Source organism: Aphelocoma coerulescens, chromosome 2, assembly GCF_041296385.1.
Source record: "Aphelocoma coerulescens isolate FSJ_1873_10779 chromosome 2, UR_Acoe_1.0, whole genome shotgun sequence".
Taxonomy (NCBI): Eukaryota; Metazoa; Chordata; class Aves; order Passeriformes; family Corvidae; genus Aphelocoma; species Aphelocoma coerulescens.
In genome coordinates, this window is record NC_091015.1 from 104713220 (window position 1) to 104739278 (window position 26059).

At 36.5% G+C, this 26059-nt stretch overlaps 1 protein-coding gene across 1 annotated transcript in view; it reads right to left on the reverse strand.

Moving 5' to 3' along the window:
- LOC138104909 (dynein axonemal heavy chain 5-like) overlaps positions 1 to 26059 on the reverse strand; it is a 149567-nt gene that overhangs the window by 108916 nt on the left and 14592 nt on the right. The window contains exons 14-36 of the mRNA XM_069004235.1: positions 24209 to 24328; positions 23311 to 23512; positions 21825 to 21920; positions 20935 to 21108; positions 20752 to 20841; positions 20125 to 20280; positions 19029 to 19168; positions 17463 to 17614; positions 14772 to 14979; positions 14003 to 14090; positions 13763 to 13886; positions 13484 to 13647; positions 12225 to 12317; positions 10917 to 11120; positions 8991 to 9071; positions 8504 to 8908; positions 8245 to 8363; positions 6422 to 6558; positions 5207 to 5369; positions 2604 to 2715; positions 2154 to 2282; positions 579 to 778; positions 325 to 478 (exon numbers count right to left, since the gene is read on the reverse strand). Of these exons, the coding sequence (XP_068860336.1) occupies positions 325 to 478; positions 579 to 778; positions 2154 to 2282; positions 2604 to 2715; positions 5207 to 5369; positions 6422 to 6558; positions 8245 to 8363; positions 8504 to 8908; positions 8991 to 9071; positions 10917 to 11120; positions 12225 to 12317; positions 13484 to 13647; positions 13763 to 13886; positions 14003 to 14090; positions 14772 to 14979; positions 17463 to 17614; positions 19029 to 19168; positions 20125 to 20280; positions 20752 to 20841; positions 20935 to 21108; positions 21825 to 21920; positions 23311 to 23512; positions 24209 to 24328 (3511 nt within the window). The remainder of the gene's footprint in view (positions 1 to 324; positions 479 to 578; positions 779 to 2153; positions 2283 to 2603; positions 2716 to 5206; positions 5370 to 6421; positions 6559 to 8244; positions 8364 to 8503; positions 8909 to 8990; positions 9072 to 10916; positions 11121 to 12224; positions 12318 to 13483; positions 13648 to 13762; positions 13887 to 14002; positions 14091 to 14771; positions 14980 to 17462; positions 17615 to 19028; positions 19169 to 20124; positions 20281 to 20751; positions 20842 to 20934; positions 21109 to 21824; positions 21921 to 23310; positions 23513 to 24208; positions 24329 to 26059) is intronic.

Consider the following 26059-nt stretch of genomic DNA (forward strand, 5'->3'; position numbering starts at 1 on the left):
GCACACAGGAGGAAAGAGATATTTGTACATATGGCAAAAGCGATAAATCAGTTTTGTGCCATTAAGTGTACTAACCCACTAATATTGCAAGCAGGAACATTTGAGCTTGAATTACAAACAGTTGTGTTCCTGTAGGTTTCACCAAGTTCTAAGCAATTTAACCAGACAGATTCCAGTTTGGCAAAGCTTCTTCTGAATTGCCTATGCACAGCCCACAAATCTTATATGAATTATATGCACCCAAATAAACTATGCAGGCAAAAAAGCCACCCATGATGTGGCTAATTTCCTGGTACAATATATTGTTATTGTAAAGCAATATACCTGAGGTAATTGTTTTGCAATGTCTCCACCAACAAACACAGCTTCAAGGTAAATCCAGAGGTTTTGTACAGTAATCCAGTTTTCAATTATCTCTGCAGTATTGGTCAGCTTCTGAACCCATTGTTGTATAGTGGGCTTAAATGGTGCATTATACCTGCATGAACATGAATCAAAGGGAAGAACCTAAGATGATAATTGTTTACTCTGGGGGGTGATTAGATTTACACAATATGTGCATTTACTACGTCTTGTACCGGTTGATCATGAGTGACCCCAGTATCATGAGGCTGTCTTCCACCAAAGCTATTTTCTCTGATATATCTGATCCTTTCAGAAGAAGTTCTCCTCGGGTTTTGAATTGGCCAAAACTGAAAGTATGAGCACTCCATTCACTGATGACATGCTGCAATTTTGCTTCAATATCCTTTTCTTTGACAGCACCGATGCAGATATCCTGCATAAAATTAAAATAGTAAATTACATTCCTCTAAGACTATTATAAAGCACACTTATAAAGACTTTTAAAATGTATTGGCTTGATCCAGATCTCAGTGTGAGTTCAAGCTAATGAAAATACACATCGAAACTCCTCAAAGTTACTATATTTCAAACGATTATATTCTAGTACTACTTGTAACAGGTACATTTTATGGGCTATACTCCATCTTCACTACTACTAGCACCTTATACACACAAAATTCACTGAGTCAGTGAATCTGCAGGAAGATTTTGCCTTTCGGTACATATTAATATTTGAAATCAAATAAACTGGCAGAGGGGTTTAAAAAAAATAAACATTACCAATCAAAACCAATAAATATTCCCAGAACAGCATGTAGAGAGACAACATAACTGTCTGCTACTTCTTGAAGACAGTGAGGACAGGACTGTCATAGAGCTGGTTATTGCATCAGAGAGAAAAGGATCAAATACTCAGACTGGATCCCAAATTCTGGTTCAGTAGTACATCGGATTCTATCACAGGTTTAAAGTGTTTCGTGGAGTGTAAGGCTGGAACTATGAACCTTTCACAAGGCTTAAATTCTTTTCTGGGAATTGGGTACAGCAGAGGTTTGATTTCATGGTTTTCCCTTAAAAATGCTCATTTGTGGAACAAGACAAAACAGGTCACTACTACAGAAGGAATACAGATTTAGCTAAGTGACCACAGAACTCAAGTTAGAAACTGTTGGGGTTTTACTTCTTTAGCTTTAGCTATGCTTGTTTCTTGTAAAAGGTAACAAGCATGAAGCTAAGGCACTTGCTAGATACTACTGTCCCCAAAACTGAGGAAACAATAGCTTTGTAGCTTGTGCACACTCTCTATGCCTTCTCATCTATCTGTGCTCTTGTGAAGAGTCACTTTTGAAATACAAAACAACCTCATTCTCCTTTATTCCCATATCCTCCACTTCTACTGTGTTCCAAGGATTTTTAGCATTTAACAGGATCAATCTTACATCAACTATTTTCTTCTCTCTGGTTACAAATTTAAAGGGAAGGAAAGAATATATAAGCAGGCAGACCCTAAATAAGAAGCATGACAGAATCACACTACTCTTAAACCAACAGAAGTCCTCCTATGGAAGGATTAGTGTAATACTGTGTACATATTTAAATCTTCTCCCAAATAAAAGGGAAATAAACTAACCACCAGTGCCAACACCAAACCCCACTTTTTCAAAGGAATTCTTCAACTAAACCAATTTTTTTAATGCTACAAAGCTGACTAGAAACAGGATTTCAAAAGCACAGACACCCAGATCACAAGTTAATAATTACCAAAAAAACCCACAAACAAACAAAACAAAACAGGAAAGTACATGTACCTCAATATCTTCTTTATGTTTTAATAAAGGGGCATCCACTACGTTTTTTAAAGCGAAATTTTCAGAGTCAACATCAAAGTGATGCCCAGTTACTTGTTCAATTCTTTCCCAGTGTCTTGGCAACATTGCCTAGAAAAGTCCATAGGGATGGGGTTTTTTAACATTGTATTAATTTTAGGACTAGAATGATCACATAATTTTGCACTGCATCTGTTAAACAAATAGGAGAGCCTTGATTTTCATTCCATTGAAACCATTAGTAGTTCTTCTAATCACATTACAAAGTCTTTTATTTTTCTATAACTAAGCCTAACTAGATTTTTTGCTAAAAATACAGCTGCTTTTATCTATAAAAAAGAATTATGGTAAGCATCTTATAGTCATATAAGCATGGCCTTCACTAGAGTTTCTCAAGAGACTCTTTTCTCCAAATTATTATGCTGAACATACTTTGTTTTTCATCATTTCAAGCAAAGGACAGGTCTCACTGAAGTCATCAATTTTTTTTTTTAGGTCTTGAAAAGCTTGCCATTCCTTCAATGCTTTTGGCAACTTTCGGATTCTTTAAAAAGCACAAAAAGAAAGAAGAAATATTTTATTCTTAATAATCACCATTCACCACTTAATAGTACAATATATTGCCATTTTTCAATGAGTTGACCAGTAGACTCTAAATAAAAATCCAGTTGCAAGCTGGCAATATTATGTATGGTGGGTCATTTGTGACTGCAGGCATGAAACACTGCTAAAGACAGCACAAATTACACCAGAATGGTTTGGATCCTATTTCAGTTTGAATTAAAGGAAGTTAATTTCATGTACAAACCCATATCCGAAATTAAGTTCCTGCAGTGTCATTGTTTTAGTAAAATTTGAAAATGCACCTGATTTTGAAAAGCGGTAAAAGGATTAAACATATCTTTTCCAAGCAAAATAAAGTATATTCTAAACTAAAACTAGTCTGCTTACAAAGAGAAAAACACTTCTGCTTCAATCAAAAAAGTCTTAATTCATACCTGGTTTGTATGAAAGATATTCAAAGCAAAATTTTTCCTTTATGCACAATTTAAGATGAAAAGAAATTAAAAATAAAGAACCTCTTGCACTGTGAATTGTCACAGCTCCTCCTGCTTCTAAACCAGTCATGCCAATTTTTGTCTGCCAAAGCTATGGACCAAAGACTGACAGCAGTTCTCTTACAGCTCAATTCCAGAAACTAAAAGCTGCATAAAACCTGCCCATAATAACAAATTCCTTCCAAAAAATCTCCGTTTTTCACAGTTCAAAATCAGACAGATTTGTCACACAATGCTGGAACATGTGCAAATTCTTCACTGCTTGCTAGTAAGAGGCAGATGAACATATGCACACTGTCATGGCACTACAATAACTGCTATACCCTTTCATCTTGAATCCAACAGTAGATAGCATTAAATATGCCAGAGAAAAGCATTGCAGAATGGAAAATTTATACTCTGTCTTGTATCAAGAAGGCTTTAAGGGGCAGTTCCTGACAACTTCTATCCTGAGGCTCAGCAGGAACAATTCTAATAAACTTCTCTGGGGATGGCTATTAGAAATGGGATCTCTTAACTTGGTAATGAAAATGGCTATTTTTTTTTATTCTAATAACTTTTTCTTTTGCCTTAGTCTCAGTAATATCTTCTAAAAGCAAATTCCGTGAGCTGCACACTATGTTAAAAAACTACTCTGTTGATCAGGTTTACATTTCTGTCCTAAATTTACTGGACATTCTCTTTACACTGTATTACAGTAAAATATAAAGGGAAACTTCTCTCCAACTGTTATTATAAACTTCTATAATGCTCTCTAAATATTTGTCCTTCTTATCTCTTTCTAATTGGATTTATTTTTACCTACAGTTATTTTTTTTTTATTTTTCTTTCCATGATTAGACGTCTTCTATTATATTACTATTGTTACAAGGGGTAGCATAACAAAATTACATTAAAGAACTATGCAGATCTTTACAATTAGTCTAAAGCAGTAATTGCACTTCCAGCATTCCTGCTTCTTTCATAACACAGCATACCATCTCAGCTATTTCTGTGAGTACCCTCTGTACACTGTTTCAATTTCTCTGGCTTAAAAAAGCATCACTCGATGCAATAATGCTAGCAGACTGCCAAAAGAAGGATAGTACCAGGTTAGACATTTATTGCAAAAAAAAAAAAAAGCCATTTACTGCCTATTGGTAGTCACCCTGCTCCAAACATAGCTCGACACTTGAGAGGAAAAACAAAAATGTCACACGTGAAGTTCAAAGAGAAACACATAAATGAAAACTACTGCCATGCAATGGCTTCCTTCAGGGTTCTGGAGAAGGAAGCATAAAAAGTCCTACAGTTTGTAAAATATAATTAACTACAGAAAAAATCATGATGCAGATTCCAAAATTCTCCTGAAATGAGGTGAAGACTTAAATTTTCCAAATGCAGAAGTATATATGTTCCACATACATTAATTTTTACTATTCTGATTTTTAAAGAGGTTGAGTTGTTTGTTTGGGTTTTTTTTCAAATAATTGACTAAAAGACAGTTCAGTCAGTCTTCTGTGAAAAGCATTATTGCTCTCAAACCTCATAAATAACCCCTCAGAATTTAGTGTGGCTAGCTACCCTTCTTGAAATAACAATTACAATCTAGACAAATGTGCAGAAGTAAACAGTAGGTTCAAAATCCCACCTAATATCATAGACTAACAGTTAATTAGCTGTAAACTAAATCACAGAGAAGGTACTGTATAAGACCAGCTATGAAAGTTACTTATACTTACAACCACCTTGACACAGGTTTGTGCACTTTATTTATTAAATAAGCTACAGCCTACCATGTCAATATACCCCAACAAGCCTGAAGTGACTCATGAACCAGCTGCATGTTGCACCACAGTGCAGCTGTGCCCAACACTTGAGTAAGTCTGAGCTTGAGATGGACCAACATTCTTGGCCACTCTGAGCAATTTTCACAAGCTGATTAAAAAACAGAGCTAGAAATAAAAATTGCATGTACTTCAACAGAAAACAACTTACTTGCTTTGAAAATCCAGAAGTTCACTGTTAATTTTTTCAATATTTAAATCATTCCAAAGCATTTCATTGTATCCATCGATACTAGCAGTAACTGTATCATAAAGACTGTAAAGTTTCTGAAGCAATGAAAGTTCACGTTTAATTTTGTGAAGTTCGGGATACTCTGTTTCAAATTGTAAAATTAGAAATTTGTGCCTGTTAATTAGGTATTCATGTCAAATGTATTCATGAACATAAGAATCAATGCACTTCTAATAATGTTATTTAATAAATTCATGAAATCAGACTTGCAGTTTTCTAGATGGTGTCTAACAAGACAAACTTTTCTAGTTAAATTATGTAAGAATATCGGATTTTGATGCACAGTAATTGTGTAGATTGTTGATTTTTTTAAATAAATATTCTTCTATAGCAGTAGATGTAATCTTATAAGTGAGGGAGACAATGTTGAAAAAGTGGATGAAATGGCAAAGGAACACAACACTATTTTAGACAAGAACTAAAATATCCCCTATGTCAATTTACACTATTTTCTTAAGAGGCAGAGTTTGGGGATAAGGGGTGTGCTTTCAAATGAGATGAATAGAATATATTAGAAAATAAAAGTATTTAAAATGGGCATCCTTAACGGAAATGTTTTATTTACTTTCTCTCATATCTTTTGGAATTCCTGGTTAAATATATTTGGATTACCGCATATGTCCTCAGACAGGAAAATATACTCAATTTAGTATGCACAAATTAAAGTGCTTATCATACATCCTGCTGTAACTTTAGTTCACACCACAGTCTTCCAAAGGAACTGTGTCTGACTAGGAGACATAAGGACATTACAGATCAGTTGCACAGCCCAAGGGAATTCATTATGCACCTGGAGCAGGGATAATTTGAGTACTTTGGCAACAAGTTTCCCAAATTTGTACGGAGCAGAATACTGGCAGGAGATGTGCTTAGCTCTGAAGAGAAAAAGCAAGAGAACTAAGCATCTGGACCCCAAGACACACAGAGCAGTGCAGAGCAGTATTTTTACACCTGATGTTTATGTATGTGCACACTGAGAGCCAGTTTCACACAGCTGCTTTTCATAGGAAAGACAGTAATAATTTACTGCAAGGAATTTTTCTGCAACGAATCCAGCACTGAATGCATTCAGCAGGAATCACAAGAAAAATTTAATAGCCTAGAAACAGGTATCCTTATCCCCTGAGAAACTACCTGTGATGGGAAGACCAAATAATTCTTCCCCACCAGAAAGAGAGAGATACTTCCTCCATAGTTCATTAAATTTGGCTTGAAAGATCTGTAATCTGTCACTTGCTTCATGGGGAGGAATATTCTCCTCACTGGGGCCCCTGTTAAAACCAAAACAAATTCAGTGAAATTATCAACCCTACAGGTTTCGCAAAGAAGCACAACAGAACCCAGACTGTACTAACTGAACACTATTTAAGAGTTTTAAGCATTCTTTCTACAAATTTTCACAAGACACTAAAAGAGAAAATGCAGCACATAATCAGTGTACCAAGGTCACATATTCAATAGTCCCTGAAAGAAAGCCCAATTTATTTTCTAATAAAAAAATTCATCTCTGTTACCATAAACATTACAAACAGCTAAAAATTATCTACAAATGTTTTATCTTTGTTATTTCCTGTTTCTCCTATAAAATAAATTTTAATAACTATTTTCATTTATATTTTAAAAAAGGAACGATATCAGGTATATAAATCAGGAGTGAAAACTGTGTAGTTGGCACTGGAACCATAATTAAGTAGTCAGAAAAATATGAGAAAAAGATGTCATTTTCCCTAATGAGAGATCAGCTGTAGGACAGGCTGCAATTCCCAGATCTCACACCTGGGATCACTTCTTGGCCACATAATAATATTTTGGGATGAGAACTCTGTCATCTTCCATTGTGCCATGGTTATTTCTAGAAAGAAATTCAGGCAGATGGGCAGAAAGTGGAGCAGGCTGGCTGCCTGGAAAGGAAAATGGGACCGGGAGATGAAAGTGGAAACACAGTCAGCAAAGGCAGCCAAGGCAGGATCCCATAGAACCTGAGCAGGAAAAGCAGGGCCCTTGGGGTTGTGATCAGGTTCAAATGATAGTCCAGGTCTTTAGACAAGTCCACACAGTAATTACACAGGACCAAGGTCAAGCATGGAAGGTAAGTCAGTAATTCAGGGTCAGGGGCAGGTCTAAGGAAGGGAACCAGGATGAGACACAGTCCAGTGGGAACCAGGCTGCTCTGAGGCCAGCCTCAGGAGTGAGTCTGTGCGTTGGGATCCATGTTCAGCTCAGCAGGGTCCATGGACAGGCACAGGCATAGCCCTGGCAGAGCTGGAGCTGCAGACAGGGACCAAGCAGTGAAGCCTCAATTCAAAAGCAGACCCCACAGGACGGGGATGTCAGCCTTGCTGAGGCCTCTCAGTAGTGCTGCCTAGGAGTCCTCCGTCACCAAAGCAAGAGGGAAGCCCTCAAAGGCCGGGTATTGTCCTAGAGCTGTAACAGACCACAGCAAGCCAAATCCTGTCTCTCTTTCCATGTTGCTACTGTAGTAGGAGTGTCCAATAAACCACACATATCTCACAATTTACATTTTCAAAAGTGATAAAGTAAGTTTAAAAGTAAGGCTGAGTAAGACTCAGTGAATTTAGAAATACCTAGAACTGGAATCTCCAATTACATCCAAGACACTGCTTTAATACTTACTGTTAAATCTCTCCTGAAGTGCTTTGTTAAGACTCAAAAAAAGCACTTTACATTTTGATGTGGATTGAGAATCCGGTTAATTTTTTTTTCCCCAACTTATTAACACTTATGGAATTTCCCTGACTCCAGCACCGAAGTTACAGGAATGAATCTTTGACAGTAAGACTGTATGCTCATCTTATATTAATCTGAAATTAGGCCTTTTTTGATATGTAATATATACAGTGATGCTGTGCTGTGTTTATTTTCTGAAGCCCTTTAGATACACCATTTTCAAACAATCACCAATGAAGCATAATTGCATTGCAACACAGGTCACCTACTTTTCATCATATTCTTTATAAAATCCTGCAGTATCAATCTGGAATTTTTGAATACCTCTCAGTAAATCTGTTTTCATGTTGGGCTGTACCTTCAGCAGCAAGTCCTCAACCTGTTGTGCCTATAGGCAAAGAGGAAAAAACAGGCACAAAAGAATGAATGCAGGAAACAAAATATTAATTAGGAAAAGAGGTTTGGCCTATCATTTCAACATTAAGAGGGCTGATAATAATGATTTGAGAAATAATACAACTACAATACCTGTGTGTTTAGGTTCTTCCAGGCATAGGCCAATCCATCACCTCTTTCTGTATTTTCATCTTGAAAGAGCAGATTATATTTATGAAGCACAGAATAAGATTCTTCTATATGTCCAACTGTCCTGTCAATTTTAATCTCATTCTCTCGAATCTCCTTCAGTGCTTCCATTGCTTCCCGTACATCACCAAGGTTATGGATAGGTCTGCTTAACCTCTTGCTAACATTTTCGATGAATGAATAAATTTTGCCCACCTCTGTGGCAGACTTTTTATTTAAAGATAATCCAAATGTTCTTTGTCTTGAGCGGCATTCCTGAATTAAAGCTATTTTCAATGACTCTGTTGCAACTTCCACTGATTGCAGTGCACAATGATTGGGCAGTTCTCTGATTTGGGTTTCTAATTGCTAAGACAAATACAAGCTTTCAGCATTTAATTTCATCACAATTTATCTGAACAGTTCATTTTTATTAAAGATAAATACTTACAGAAAAGTATCTGATTTGAGATTGGAATTCAGCCATTGTTGGCTTAGTATCTATAAATTCCTTCACTTTTTCTTCTGGATCCTACTTAAAAGAAGTTTATTTTCATTACTATTTAGCATTGGTATTATAACAACCTACAGGGCACACAGCTGCCTGATGTGTTACACAAACACAAAATGTTCCCTCTCTAAAAGAACTTAAAATATAAGCCTCAATTTGTATAAGGACAAATAACTTTACTTGAACTGCCTTAACTGACTCTTATTTTTTGTATAATAATCTTTAAAGAACTTGAAATCTGTAACTCAAAAACTGACACAGGTCAGGATATCCCTTATCCATCCAAATGTTACTACAAAATTTACAATGTAGCTGCTAAAATTTTGCTGGAAATATTTCGTTCCTAGTCTCCGTTCTGTCTGCAACCCCACAAAAGCAGTTCACATCCTCTAACAGGTATTTAAATGGGAGGAATTGTACTCAGTCATCTTCACTCTTCCTGAAACAGCATCTTCAAACTGCAGTTTCTAGGTACAGATGGCCTCCTGGCCATTTGAAGAAAACAGTTTGGCAGGGAAGGAGGGATCTAAGGGGAGAGAGGGCATTTAGCTTGTTAAAGATTGTTTATAGGCAATAGAGCACTGAGCATCCTTCCTTTCCATTAGGTAGGCCAGTCTCTGCAGAGGTGAGAAATCAATGTCACCAGTTCAACAAATGTGCAAGATTGTCAGCTCAATTGCAGACAAATGATCTTCACCTGTCTCAGCAACGTTCCCCTGCAGTCTGCACTGTGAGATCCCTGAGAATCTCTTTGCACATCTCTGGTCAATAATGGGTTACCAGTAACAGCTCCCAATGGTCCAAGAGAGATTATAAAGATGGGGGGAACAGTGCCAGCTCCTGAGGAATTTAGGTTTAAGGAGCAGGTTAATTGACTATTTTACAAGATTTTAGTAAAAAAGAAACATCATTCTACTGCATCACACAACCTGATTGTGTCTTGTCTGGGTGAAATGACACACTACCAATATGTGCTTAGCTCAAGCAGTATCTCAACCAAACTGAGCATTAAGCTTTGGAACCTCAGAAGCCATGAAGATGTGAAAATGCCCTCTCTCACCCTGGACAGAAGAGTCAGCTGTGGGAACGGAGTCACTTAAGGGTTGATTTAGGAAAGGGAAGCTAAAAATAGGGACCAGTTACAAAGATAGGATTACTCCTGTTTTGATTGCTTGTTTCTTGGCCTGACTAAAGCACCTTTGATAGGTAAGACCTATCTTAGGTAAGATCAAAGTTGTCCATTCACAGGGTTGAATTTCACTAGTCAGAATGTACACAAAGTTTTATTTCATGATGAATCTCTTGTCAAAACTCTCCTCAGAGCTTTACCATCTATGTGACTAGACTCACTTCCTAATGAAGATAACTCCATCAGCCCAGATTCACTTCAGCTTTTGAATCCTTATTGCTGAAAGATTTTCTAGATATAGGTTATCCCATTTTTTGTGAAAAAAATACAAAAGAATATTTCAGCAGTGGTTGCTTGAGAAGAACTGGTCAGTTTAATACTCAGGAATAGCTTTGTAGTCTCCAGTTTCTAAGAGATTCAGCTCAACTATTCTTTTTCATAACACTTGCAGACAAGATGCTGTGAAAAAGATGTATGAGCACATGAAAGCATAAGCTTGTTTATATTCCAAAATTCTTTTGCGTTCTTCTGCTTTCTTTCTTAGATGCTTTAATTGGTAAAGATTTGCAGGTTCTAGTCAACATAAGAGCAGACAGAGGAATTACAGGTGTATGGATTCTACCATGAAACCAATGCTTCCTACTGGGCACAGACTCCTTATGCAACCAATAACTTTTTTTAAAAAATTATTTCGATTTTACAACACAGCAACATATTATATTAAGCATGCAGTTAACCTTGTTCCAGATGTCTGAAAATTCAGAAAAGGTCTTCAGAAGACTCAGTGCTTCAGTTTTAAGAGACAAAATAATTGTATTTAGTTGGATCACCACTTTGTTTACATCCTTATGTTCGATGATCTGCTTGTCTAAAGGTTTCAGCGCCACCAACCTGGTGAGTTTGCTGTCATCACCTATCTCTAAAGCAACAGCTTGTTCAACCTGGTATAAATTAAACAAGAAAAAAGAAAATACATCCACTAGTTTGTTTGTAGTTTTGTTTCTATTTTTAAATCATGGAATGTTCAGTGATGCTCAAATAATAATTACTCCTAGGAACAGACAGAAAGTGCAGAGAAGCATCCACAGGGACACTCCCTGTTCTCAGCTTGGATTTTTACAGAGCTCTATGTTAATCATCTCTGAATTACATCAGTCAAATATGCACCATATAAAAGTACAATTGTGCTGTTCTTCTCCTACACAACTACTAAGATCTTTCTGCCTTCTTCTGTGTAGAATTACAGTCTATACCCATTTTTGGCCGTAGGAAGTTCTGGATGAAGGGGAGGGTTGGCTGCTTGGAAATAAGCAAACATTCTGCTTAACAAAAGAGAGTTTAGTCCACATTCTCCTAGTTCTTTTTTTCTTTAATCTTAATTATTATTTATTTGCAGGACTTGAATGTGGGTTTTTTCACTGAAATGAGCTGATCTGTTTTTCATGTCATATCAACAAAATAAAATATTTTTACAAAGACACTTTTCAGCACAGATCTACATGCCTATGTGCATATGTTGTTCCCAGATGAGACAATTAAGGCCATATGATTACCAGTACTGTGCATTTTTGTCCTTTAACAAATTTCAGTTTCTATCTAAACCTCAGACCTTCCCAAGGTTTTAGTGCTAATTTTGATGCCAGTTAGAATACTTTACTGTATGAACTGTAGTGTTATATGTGCCATATGAAGGCTTGCAGTTTAACTTAAAAGAGTTTTTGCCTGGGAAGAGTGATAATAATGTATATTCAGCTGTTAGTACTTACAGATAGTGTTGGTTCTACACTATCATCATCATACTTGAACAGTATACTTAAAATATTCTTTTAAAGCAACTTTTGATTTTAATATTAGAAACTACCAAACATAAGATTTATGAACTATTACTCTTATGTTTTATTACTCAGCATAGAGATTAAAAACTAGGCTTTCACTTACAGGAAGATCCACCAAGTAACAAGTGAAAGTATTGGTACAGAATATAATCTTAAGAAATGTTAACCAAAATACCACATCTTTTTAAATAATCAAAATAAAATACTCACCTGCTGCTGTTTATGATGTAAGTAAGCAAATTTCCACAGGGGAATATCTTTGGCTATTGACAGTATGATCTTTACTGCTTTGTTTACAGCACTCTGAAAAAAGCAAAACATTCACCTTGAGCTCACAGAGATATTATGTGGGTGGGGGATGATCCTCCAAACAATACCAAAGTTGAAAAATTATACCTTTATCTTTGAAGGAAATATTCTAAATAAGCATGGCATAGGATCACCCCAAACCACATTTTGTAAGGGAAAAGAGTAGTCCATGAAGTTTTATCACAGTCCTTTCAACTTTATGTGATTTTCAGACAAGAACATAAGAGGCCTTTATGAACAGTAATCAGGAATCACTGGAGATTATAACTTAGTTATGGTACTACTTCCCTTTAAAACTGTTATAAACATTGTTATGAGTTATTAATGATAGTTTTCATGTTCACGCCAGAATGCTTGAATACATTTGTCTGAATTTGTGATGGCATAGTCTATAACCTATATAGGCATCTACATATAGTCTATAATCTATTCAGGCAGCTACATAAATTTTCAGATGACTGTTTCTATGTATGGTATTTTAAAATCACACTTTGTGGCCTGATTTCTTACTGACAACACCATGAAGTCTGCACACGAAACTTGAGACCTAATTCAATTAGTGATTTTGACAGTCACCATGCTAAGTGAAAAGTCCACAAATCAACACCATAAACAACTAATACTCTGTGAATAATTTCAGATGTCATAGGATATTGGAAATATATGTGTATGAATATTGCAGAATTCGTATAAGTTTTAAAAAGTGTTTTAATTTTTTCCCAGTTTAGGGTTTCAGGCTGGTAATATTCTTCTTTACATTTCGCTACTGCTGAGTGCTGATTTATGAATGACACTTTAAACAGATTTTATGTTCTGAAAGTTTAAAGAGACTAGGAAGTCAATCAGGCTGTATTGATGGCATTCATTTTTACTTCTTCACTCATTTCGAAATGTTTGCCTCTAAGGAGAGGTTTGTGATTTACTGAGTTACTGAGCTTTGAGAAAAACAGCTCCTTCTTATGCAGTTCCTGCATAACAAACCTAATCCATGGCTTCATGTCCTTAGCATCCAGTGCCATCATGAACTCAAGTGACTTTTTACCTTTTCTTCCCCTTCCTTTTAGTTCTTATACCAGACTAAACTTGCATATATTGCTTTAAAACAATGCATTTATAAACATTTTATCATAAATGACTGATACGTGCAATCATTTTGTTACCTGAATATCTTCAAGACTTGGTCTCAAAGCAATATTTGGAATAGCCAGTTGAACATCAGCTCTGAACAAAGGAACCCTGTGTGCCTCTACAAACTTAGTTGTCTGATATCTGGAGTCAATAACATGTAATCGACGTCTTAAAGACTCTAAAGAAATCTTCGTGCCTAAATAAATATAATATTCAAGTGAGGATTATTTTTTACCACAATAAGCTTGAGGGGGAAAAAATCTTTACATTTTATTAAAAAAATTAAACATATCTGAAAAAGACAAACTCACATCTGATCAAAGACTCAGTATTCTTCTGACAAAGCTGTCCCATCAGGTTATAGTAGCTACAGGACAGACATTCTTGGCAACGTGTTTTCTGTTTCATGTCAAGATGTGTACAGGTGAAGGAATCCTGAAGAGTGAAAGGAAAATTCTTAGGAAAACAATCATATTATCCAGCATATAAATTAAATATCAAGTATCTGACTAGGTTGTAAAAGGCTACTTTTTACATTGTAGAGGTCTTACCTCCAGACTTCTTCCAGCATCTGCTTTCAGACTGTGCTCAAGAATACCTATAAGTTCATACACAGAGCATTCCACCTGTTGGCTCTGCCTACAAAAACAACCTTACAGTCACCCATGGGGAATCAAACATAAGGAATACCCTTTGTCATTTCCCAGGCACACACCCCCAGTCCCACTGCAGTTATGTGCAGGGAAATGCCTTTTCAATATTTTTCAGTTTGTTCCCATTGCTTGGGCATACAAAGATTTTAAGATATTAAAACATGCTGACTAACAAGAAACCCATTTGTCAGATCCTATTATAGCTGATTCAACTGGACTTCATACTAATTTTTTTTAAAAAGCTTTTTTCCAGCTATAGCTAATAAAACAGGTTTATCATGACGAGGCAGTAAGATAATCTGTGAAATCAGAATGAGTAAAATCAAAGCAAAAGAAGTACTAAGAAACAAGCAATTAATATGTGGATGAGATTTCAAGTTCCATCCATCTCCATTTTTCTTGCTACTTGTCTGAATAGTATACAAGAAAATGTAAGAAATGCTAAATAAATGCTAAATGCTAAATGCTAAATACTGTGCCATTTCACAACTGCTGTGTTCAAGACACTTTGTCACTTCTCCCCAGCATCCTAAGACTATCACTTTGCTCTGGACTAGTACTCTGTTACAATAACATTTTAAAAGTAAAATCTCTATGCATACAAAAGTAGCAAGTAAAGAAACCTTCCCAAAAATGGCCTTTAAGTCTGTGCAATTAAGAAACCTACTGAGACAGTTTGGAAGCAGTAGAGATAGCAAGCTTTTCTATTTGTTCCAAGAACGAAGTCACATCTATAGGTTTGTCTTCTGGCAAAATTATCAGAGCAGTGCTTGACATGTCCTTCAGAATTCTTTCAATTCTGCATTCCAAAGTATCAGATGCTGCTTTGACTGCATAGTCCAACTCCCTCAGGGTTCTGTAAACATTCTGAATAACTAAACAAGGATAACAAAATAAAAACAAGTCAATGCAAAACACAGACCTCTTAAGTCCCATCTCCTTCCTCCCACTCACCTCTGCCTCCTCCCAGCTATTACAATAAAATCAGGATTTAATGGCAATGAAATATGAAATGAAAGCCTGAAACATGATGGACTTGCTGTACTTTTGAATCTTTAGGTTAAACTGTTTTATAATAAACAGAACAATATACTTCAAAATATCTCTTCTTTTTGGTAACAACATTGTAATGAAAAGGATCAACAAAATAGAACAGAAAACAGAGAGGACACAAGTGCCCAAAAATTATTTTGGTCCTCCTACATACACACACACCAAAACACAGTACTTTTGTAATTTTAATTAACTTACAAATTAAATGGCTAAAATTCCCCCAGCCAAGACTACAACCTTGTTAAACCATTCGATTTCTTCTTTCATATGTATGACCTAATTTGGAAAGAGATAAACTGACTGCTTTAACAAATGTGTTTATTAAATGAAAGGTAAAATTGACTGTTTCTGAATAGACTGGAAAAACTCTTTCCCTTTCATATTTCCATTGCGAAATAGAAAGAAATACATCACCTGATGTCCTCGCTCACTATTATTACCATAAGGTATTACATATATGTTTCTACTGTATGTAGAAAGAAATCACTATGATATCTAAGGCACAGATATTTGGTTCTTGTGCTCTGGTCAGGCAAAGGTCAAGTAAAGCTGAAAGGTGACCAGCCCTGCCTTAAGCACTGGTCAGAACCCCGTGCACCATTGCCACATGGCAGAGTCATAAATGAACAGCTGCACAAACCTGTGCCACATTTCACTTTCAGATTTAGACCATACTTGTTCCTGTTTATATTGCTGCTTTTCCTTTGGAAGAAGAAGAGGGAAAGCCTAACAGCAATCAACAGCAATTTAAGTTAAAACTAATTTACAAGCATGAGTTATTGTTTTCCCATGAAACTGCAACATAAAAGTCTTGGTGATGGTTTTATATATGCTCATTTCAATAACACTTTTAAAACAGTTAATCAATTTTATGCTGTATTTGATAGGGCTAAGGTTGTGTTTTACTGGTTGGGTGGAAAATCTCAATGCCTAATAAAAAATGTTTTCTTGGAAAAAAAATTAGGATTTGGGCAAAAACCTCCAACTTTGATTTCAGACATGTCACTTCTAGGATGTTCAGCAAAAGTTATGAAGATTTTTTTATAGAAAAGGTATTATTAAAACACCCATGGCTGTTCTCTTGTCACACATTCTTGTAGCAGTTGGGCTAAAATTATCCACCTAAAGTGAAGAGGTCAGTCTACAAAAGTGGGGTATGCCCAGCCTCTGCCCTGGAGGGAGGCCTGCTGAGATAGGGAGATTGCACAATATTACAACTGGTGATGGGGGTCAGGTAGCTCTGACCCAGGAAGAGGTGACTGGTCCAGAGAGATGGTCCCAAAGGGAATCACCTTCCCGGGGCCTGGTGTCTTCCCTCAGCTGCTGGCAGAGGGGCCCTTGCAGAAGCTGTCAGCTCTTTAGTGATTGTCAGCTCGTGATTCCAGCTCAGCTCTGCAGGGCACCCCCAGGCCAGACCAGGGAGAGAGATGAGAGGCTTGTGTGGCTGTTCAGCACGAAGGTAGCTTTATTGTTGGTCTGTACTCCAGCGAAGGGGAAAGCCAGGGATGAGAGCTCTCTCTCGTAGGAGCAGAGGGCTAGCTTTGATAGGGATACAGGGGATGGGTAAAGGCCAATGGGTTACAAAGGATCTGCATAGGGTCTCCTAAAGGATTGTGGGTCTGTCTTTTCTCACCATGACTACAGAAGTGGTTGCCTTTCCAGGGAGTCCTGCTGGGAGATTACACAATCTCAGCAGAGATCCCTCCAGGGCAGTGGCTGAGTATACCCCACAGCACAACCTCCCAGCAGAATCCCCCTGAAAAAGGCAGCCACCTTTCAGTTACGGTGAGAGAGGACACAGACCCATGATCCTCTTGGAGAACCTATGCAGATCCTTTGTAACCCATTGGCTTTTAACCTCTCACACCCACCCCTGTACCCCTATAAGACCTAACCCTCTGCCCCTGTGAGACTGGAGTGCTCATCCCTGGCCTCCCCTTCGCGGGGTGCGGACTAATAAAGCTGCCCCATGCAGAACTGCTATATGAGTCTCTTCATCTCTCTCCTCCAGGTCAGGCCTGGATATTGCCTCGCAGAGCAAAGAGCTGAAATCATGAGCTGATCATCACCAAAGAGCTGCCAGCCTCTCTGCAAAGGCACTCCGGTGCCTGAGGGAAAACTACACGGGCCCCGGGAAGACGGTTCTTCACGGGACCATCTCTCCAGACTGGTTACGGTTTCCTGGGTCTGAGCTACAGACCCCACACCAGCTGCCTCACACAAACACATTTTTCACAGAGAAATAAAAATGAATGCAGGCATCTAAGAGTACGAACAGCTCACCACTTCTTCTCCTACTACCTACATTTATAAATGTTCAGAGAAGTCCATGACAGCTGCATCAGGCCTGGAGTAAGGGCATCCTCAATTTGTCCTATGAATGGCTTCATCAGTGGTTTCAGCACATCAGGGATCCTATTCAGATGTTCCTTATAACTGATCAGCAGGTTCTGGAGTCTGAAACACGCAATCATGCTTATAATGTGCTTCATTCAGATATTTGAAACACACAGAATTTTGGACACATTTTCTGTTAGTAAGATTTGCAAGTTCTGATCCCATCTTAAAAACATGAACCCTTCCCAGCTCTTCCTAACACCAACCAGGCCTCTTTGTCCTTACCAACAGAAGAAATAAGTACCTCCAGCAAAGTGACTGTGATCAATTTAGAGAATTTTTCTCCCAAGAAAAATTAACTACAATTTTAAAAAAATATAGAAACGGGAAATTGAAAACATGGCATTTTTGTGTCCTTCTTCCCACCTCACATGACATAGCATGAAATGACACGGCTTATAAGAAAAATCCCATACAAACCACTTAGAACCCCAAATCCCAAAGAAAAAGAGCCCAAAGTCTGAATCAAGGCTTACCAGTATAGCTCCATGAAAATGGAGCTACACAAAGAAACTGAGTAAACAAGAATTAGAAGCAAAGATAATTCAAAGGTCAGATACATCATGGGTTTGGATTTCTTTTTTGTTGCAAACATTATCTGTAATTTTTTTCCCTGTTGGATGGCAAAATCTGGGACTGTTGCTTTTTGGAGGTCTGTAACACACAGAAGTTTGTCTTGCACATTAAAAATTTATGGCTAATTGTCCTTAAACGCTCCACAGAAAATCAATGAAAAATGTTGCATTGTAAGAGTGAAACTGTGAAAACTAACTTTAACAGAAAAAGGGAGGAGAGATTGAAGTACTTATGAAATTCTTTAAATTTCATCCCTTTTTGTCCAATTCTAATTAAGAACTAAAGAACACTCCTCACAAAGCATTGCTTTTTTAAGACTGAACACCCCTGTTTAGAGAGTTCTAGAATTAACCATCAGCATCCCTGAGAATAAAAGAACTCTTGCAGCAGAGATTTGGACTGTTACAAGAAACAGAAAGAAATTATTTTAAATCAACAAAAGGTATTCAACATGAGAGACCAAGTTATAACTTAAGTGACATATTACCTATACACGTGTTTGGGCAGTGCTGTAATCAAGTGGTAAATTCCAGCTTATTTTTCTAAGAGGAAAAAAAAATCTTCTTATGTTAGGTGTAATGTTTTGCAATGTAATTGCTATATTAGAGTGCACAGATGCACTCTGGTAATAATAATAGCAGCACCTAGGAGCTCCACTTGTACAGCAGCTGTTGAAGTAACAAAACAAAAACATCTAGGCATTTCTAAGCAATGAGATATGTGTGTAAATAGGAACAACTGCATGTTAATATGGAAATACAGGGGAAAGCAATTAAAATTCAATTAAACTCCATCAAAAAGAAAAATTATAATAAATCAAAAGCAATATATGCAACAGACTCAAAGGTAGGGATTTCCATTTGCAGATGAGAAACAAATCCAGAAAGTGTTCACTCACTCCCTTCGATGTCTTTTGATCTGTTCTTCAGCTACACACAAGACAAGGACAACATCCGGAACTTCAAAACGCATTTTTCTCAGGTATTTTGTCTCATAAAGTACTTCCAGTACCATTGGGTCTAAGTTTACAAATAATTCCTTCATGTAGAGTGAAAAAAAAGAAATAGAAACTAAGACACTAGTTTGGTAGTTAAATGCAGTGTGCTATAACTGGATCATAAAAAGGGATGAAGATGACTGGAGAGGATTTGTAAAAGAGATACCCATGTTTCTTCTCCAACCTCCCCTACAAGTATATGGGCTTCCCAAAGTATTAGTCAGCCAATATCTTACACTGATTTCAATTTCTTGAGACTCCTTCCCTATGCCCTAAGCCCTTGGCTCCCATGACTTCCCAAGTTTAATTCTTGTTAATTCTTGTTCTGCAGTTATATTCTCTGGAAGCTAATTTGCCTTTTCATCTCAGTTTCTCCATCAGTAACTAGGGAGAAATATTGTGAAGGTTAATCTCTACACTTTTGGGGGCACTAAATGTTACTAAGATGCTACATAAATTTGAAAACCATGTTCTAGTTGTCTATTATGGAATCATTAGTACAAAAAATGCCACATTTTAACCATAATTTCTTTGTACTACCGCAGAAAAAAAAAATCTGTGAAGTAAGACTTTCTGCCTCAGCAGTTTTGAAAGCAAATTAATGAATTATTGCAATATATTCAACACAGTGATACTGATCACTGCAGAAAAGAACATGATCTAACCAAAAATTCCTTCCTCAACTAAAATTTTGGTTAACATAGAAAACAAACAAGGAAAAAATATCTAGAGAATGTAGATAAGTCAGTAGTAGATATGTATTTCCTGGACACTGCCTCTTTTACACCCTGAGTAAGACAGAGCCTTATAAGAAAGAGACATTATGAGATGTATCATAAATACACACAAACAGGAAAAAATATTCCAACTCAAGTAGCTCCTTTTTTAACCCTATTAAGGTTATTTTAATTTTTTCTTGTCTATCAGTGATATGACCAAAGTAACGTGTGTAATACTACATCATATAACAGTAATACAAAATATAAATCATATTTACCTCGGTTTCTGGGTGTCTGACAAGTAAGGGAGCACACAGAGCATTCCTAGCCCGGTCAGCAAACCTGCACCAGGCCCTATGATAAACAAGCTCAAATTCCAAAAGAACTGCAGCCATTTTATTGTAGTTCTTGATAACTTTTTTCATTTCCAGTGTCTGCAATTTAGGGGGAAAAAAAGTAAAAGCACCACTTAAACAATTCAATGAGTCTAACACAGTAGGAAGGCCCTCCATTAGGCTTTTCCTCTCAAAAATAGAAAGCTCTAAATTATGCTGTCTTAGAAATGAGGTAAGACACAGAAACACAGCAATATATTTAGGAATTCAATTATTAAGTAGTATTCAACTGCTCTAACCAACATAACTCTTTTTCCTGATTTTTCATCCCAATCTTGCCTATAGAACAAAATCTATACTATGACCTATACAAGGCACTAATGGCCCAGTGAGAAAGGCATACACATGATAATCTTTCATGAAGTGTAGCTAGTGTTTAAGGTCCTATTGTTGGATGGTCTTGGATACAAGCTGCCAGAAAAGTGAGTGTAGAAGTATAAAAGTAAATCACGCATCTGTTAATAACATCCTTGAAAGCTTAGCACAAATCCTACTCTGCTAATTTCCAACCTTCAGAAGTGTGGTTTTCTTTTTAAGAAATGTCATTGGACGGTCAATTTTCCTGAATAACTGCTGAGCCCACATAATCTTCCCTGTTACCTAAAACACAGAAGATATGAGGTTATATTTTCATTAACTTAAAAGCAGTCAAGAAGTAAAGTAATTTTTCTCTCTCCATTGCTTCTTTCTTACTGGTGGTATATTACGTGGTATAGGTGGATTTTCCTTTTCCTTCTGATAGAGGTTTTGAATAAACTCCAAGTCTTGGCTGTACTGCTGAAGAACAATGATATACTTTTCATTAAGATCAATATTATTTTCTCCTATTTGTTCAAGCTTCATCAGAAATCCCAGCATCTGTTCAGTCTAAAAAGGAAGATAGAGCATTTATTGCAGAAGATAACAATTCAGAAGGGCATTGTCCATACAGCATTTTATTAATTTAGAATATGCTATGTAAATTTGTAAGTTGTTTTCTAAGAAATACAGAAAAATCCATCCAGACAAGTTTGTGAATTTTATTTCTATATTTTTTCCCAAACAGGAGATACATACCCTTATATAAACCAAGAAACTGTTACCACTACAGTTTGGGTTTTTTCTGACTCTCAAATCCTCACTCCTTTTTTTCAGCAAACAGTTGTGGTAGAACACCTACACCTTTACTCACACTTCATTAACATCTCATATCATGATTGGGTCCTGAGCCAATGAACAGTATTGACATTAAGGAAACAGATGGCAGACATTATTTCATTACTCCTGCCAGTCAAACAGGAACAACTTAGAAATGCAACAGAAAACACCAGGATGAAGAAAGAAAAGAAATTTCAAAATATAGAGCTATAAAATTGGTATGGAAAGATGGAACATACACTTGGCGCCAAGTAAGAATGAACATTCCTTTACAGCAAGCAACTTTTAGAACATTTGTAATAGGCTTGATGTCCTCCAGCATTATCTCAGGCAGCCACCAGCGCAGCACAGAACACTGGCAGTAATGAAGGAGTTTAGTAGCAGCTATGGGTACTCAGCCCTTCCGAGCACGAGAAGCAGGGGGTTGCATTTGTAACATAACTTACAGTTACAGTCTTCTCAAACCAGGAATCCACAAATTCCTGTATAGATTCATACAGTGCTGCAATTTGGTTCTTAAATTCAAGGTAATCTTTTTCAAACTAGAATAAGAGCAAAAGAAAAAAAATCATCTGTAGTGCCACTTTCATTTTATAAAAAAACCTTTTCTCTGAAGCTTTTTGGGAATCTGTTTTATCTACCCGGTGCATGTGTTCAGCACTGCATTAAAAACAACAGGAACAACACCAGCAACAAAGGCTCTAAGCAAAGCAAACAAAAGAGTGTTAGGTTAAATGATTAAAGCCTCATCTTCATGGACACAAAGGAGCATGGAGGAATACAGACAGACTGAGGAAAACTCATAACCTCATCAGAGAGAACAGAGCACACTCATCAGCTACTTGCAGCCCTGCCACAGGAGAGTGCTCAGCTTACTGTCCAGGTATGAAACCATCAAAGGTGAGCAAACTGGCAGGCTCTCTAGAGCACCTTACACACTAAGGGAAGTTATTACCAAATCTGGCAGCTCTTACAAGTAATTTGGGTATTTATCTGTAGAAATTTTTCTTAAGAGTCCCAAATAATGGGGGTCTATCTAACAAAAAGAGTAAGCTTCTCTCAAAGACAGCACTGCACAATCTTGGGAAGACAGTCCATAATAGATATTGCTCCAAACACATAGGTGTAGACAAGCCATGCCATTTTTTAGCCCCTCCAAATTCCAGTGAACAGTAAATGCCCTCTTTCACAAAAGAGCCACGCAGCAAGTATTAGAGAAACATAAGCCATCAAACAGTCAGAAGAAAGCCACAAGTATTCCAGGTTAAATGTTTAAAGGAAAGTTAATGACAGTGGAAAGCTTTAGTACAGGAAGGCAGAAGAGTAAGTCAACACTTCTAGAACTTCTATTGTGAGACCATTAACTCTGCAAAACAAGCAGGCTATAGCTCAAACAAAGCAGCTCAATTCCAGCCTGTGCAGCATGTATTAAAACATGAGACTGGAGCATTTGAAAAGCCACTTTAGCTTTTATCATTCTGTTCAGCACTTGGAGTGATATCATTCTCTTCTCCCGCTAAAATGCGCCTTTACTAACTTTGCTATAATACTGCCATTACTATTATTTTTAATAATACTGAGTATAACTTATTATTAGAGAAACTGTATTTAGGGTGTTAATATACCTAAATTAGCTTTCACTCTGCAGTTCAAAATACATGCATCTCAAAACAATCAAGTTTAGAAAAACTTGTTTGTAGCTTTACCTACCACACAAAACCTAGTTTACAAAAAGTTAACAAAAACATTTGCAGTAGAAAACAAATTTACCCTAACACTTTCAAATTATATTAAAAGGTATGAGAGTATTGGTATTACAGTTACTGAAAAATAATATATGCATTGTTATAGTATTCAACATTCTTTGCAAAACTCTGGTGAAAAGTATAGAATTAACAGAGTAATTGTCACACAAGTGCTGAATATAAGTACCTCTTTTTTCCTATGGTCCAGAACATCATACTGTTTGGATTTCATGTTTGTAGCAATGCTCTGGTATTGAGCAGTGATCTCTTCAATGCCTTCTATTTTTACATGCTGGAGCTCTAAAAGGCTTTCCATAGTATTGCTCATATCTGAAATTTTCTCCAAACGTTTACAGAAGGTTTCAAATTTTCCAAATATATAGTTTTCACTAACAATAAAAAAAACCAACAGAGGGATTTTTATGAAAATCTCTTTGCAACAGATTTTATTTATTTAACCAACATATATCCTACCAGAGCTGCTATCAAGTTTCACACCACAAAAAAATCATACTGTAATGATTACATATCAACAAAAAAACCCCACTTCTACTCATGTATATAAACCAGAAAATGCTTAATCCTTACATGTCATTAAAAAGTCTTTACCACATCTCACAGGAGTAACTCTTTTAAATAAGACATTTACAGAAGAAAATGGGAATGCCCAATACTAAGAAATGCCCCATGATTTAAGTGCCAGTACAGGTAAAACACTCCTTGGCATTGTGATAGAGAACCCAGCTCAAAGCTGACTGAATTCCTTGAGAGTGTTTTCACTTACATTCATGATTCAAATTTGTTAGGATTTCATACCATTCACATACACTTGTATTCAATTAATAAATTCATAAATTCCCCTGAAGTTCCCTTGGACTTCTACTGAATCAACAAGTGACTGGCAAAAACCTGGTTTATTCCTGAATAAAAAGAAAAAAACACACACTGCAAGATCATGTTCTGATTATAATAAGTACTTCATTTTAATTGAATATATAGCTTTTCTGTTAGCCAGCAGATATAATTACATCTCATTTATAAATTGTACACATCAATATGATTCAATACTGGAGTGAATTATAGACCTGATATCAAATTGCCTGTAACTTGGATTTTCCTTTAGCTCCTCCCTAATTTTCTGAAAGGATGTTTTGTACTTTTCTTTGAGGGAAATGCATTGTTGTATCCTCTTCAGCAATTCTTCCCTAAAGAAGAAAATACAGAAGACAGAGAATCATCCTAAGGTCTTCAAAAGAGCATAAATACAAATGAAATATTTCATTCAAATATGCAACTTTACAAAATAAGAACACAAAATTATATATTATATGAAAAACATTCAAATTATGATGTTTACATCGAAAGTTTTTTACTTAAGCCTGTTATCTAGATTGAATATTTTTATCTTAGGGTTCATTGTCATCAATCCAAAACTTTCATGGCATGCACCACAAAGGATCTATGCTGGGTTAATGCTGGCTACTGAATGCTTGCAGTTTGGCCATTTCTCGTCTTCTGTATCAAGTATTGCTGACAGGTTTTCCTTTGTTTGTTTCCTTCTTTTTTCTAAGCAGACAGGATTAGAGAAATATTTTTCCACACTAAAATAAGCATGAGGAGAGTCTTTTTTTTAAAAAATGATACACCAAGAAGAACTTAGTTCCTAAGGCCAAAAACAGTTACATCTTATACACAGCTGTTCATTAACCCTGAGGTACCACACGAGATACATAGATGAGGCATGGAAACGAGCCATAAGCCATTTGCCCAGGGCTGTTGCTCCACTTTGGCTTTGTCTTTCATCTTCCAAAAGATCATTGGGAATTAAAATTGTAGTCAAATTTATAGGCTGAAACCATTAACTGGGACAGAGAAAAACCTTCGCAGGGATAGCAAGAGCAATTAAGTAAATGAGAAGAATGTCTCAGAAATAGATTCTGCTAGAATAAACAAAAAAAGTACTCTACTTTTATTTACATTAATTCTTTAGAATAAACATAATCAGTACTTAATTGATTACAGGTAATTTCTGAAAAATTCCCTTTATCTACACCAAAATACAAGAGGAGTCAAAATGGTTAGATTTACTTTTGTCTCCTAGCCTGTTACCTCAGAGTCACCTTTGACTTGGCTGGAATTTAAGCAGAGACATCCTGACTATCTGCTTTGATGAAGCTTGTAACACCTTTTCCTTTTCATGTCAATACCCATAATCTTACTCCAGTTAGACTATTCCAAGAGACTATTCCAATTATTAACTTTCTAGTTGACAGCTTCAGATGTCATGTTCATCTTAACTTCTCTCTGTGGTTTCCCCCTTCTTTTTTGCATGAAAATAATTGACCTGCTCTTATAATATGTGTTCTTCCTATGTTATCTCCACTTGTCACCCTTCAGATACACTTTTCTGCCAGTGACATCAGAATTTGCCACCCAATGGATAAGTTTCATACAAACACTTCATACAAACACTTCTGTGCTCCCATTTATGCTGTGTATAGCACTAGAACAAGTAGCTGTAGAGCAGCTAACTCATCCCTTCCCTGAAATGTCCCACAATACAACTGAATTGTGATTTTGGTCACAAAAATTGGATATTGTTCCCTTCCTCAAACTCACTTTCATGTGCAGTAAAAGCAAAATATAAATCTTGGATGGAACTTTGCCAGTCTGTCCTTGGAGCTTTTTTATGAAGAATTTAAGCTCCAGGTTCAAATTTCTTGAGTGTGTTTTGGTCTAAAAAAATCCATGGGGACAATATATCAAGTGTTGTATACTAGTATATATTACATGGTTTCTAATAACAGGTTTTTTCACACTGTAAATTTGTTTTTGCAGAGTACTTAATTCTACACAGAAATAGCAGTCACCAGCTTAAAATTAACATAGGAATCACTGCCTAGGAGGACAAAGGGCTACTTAAATTTACCTATTAA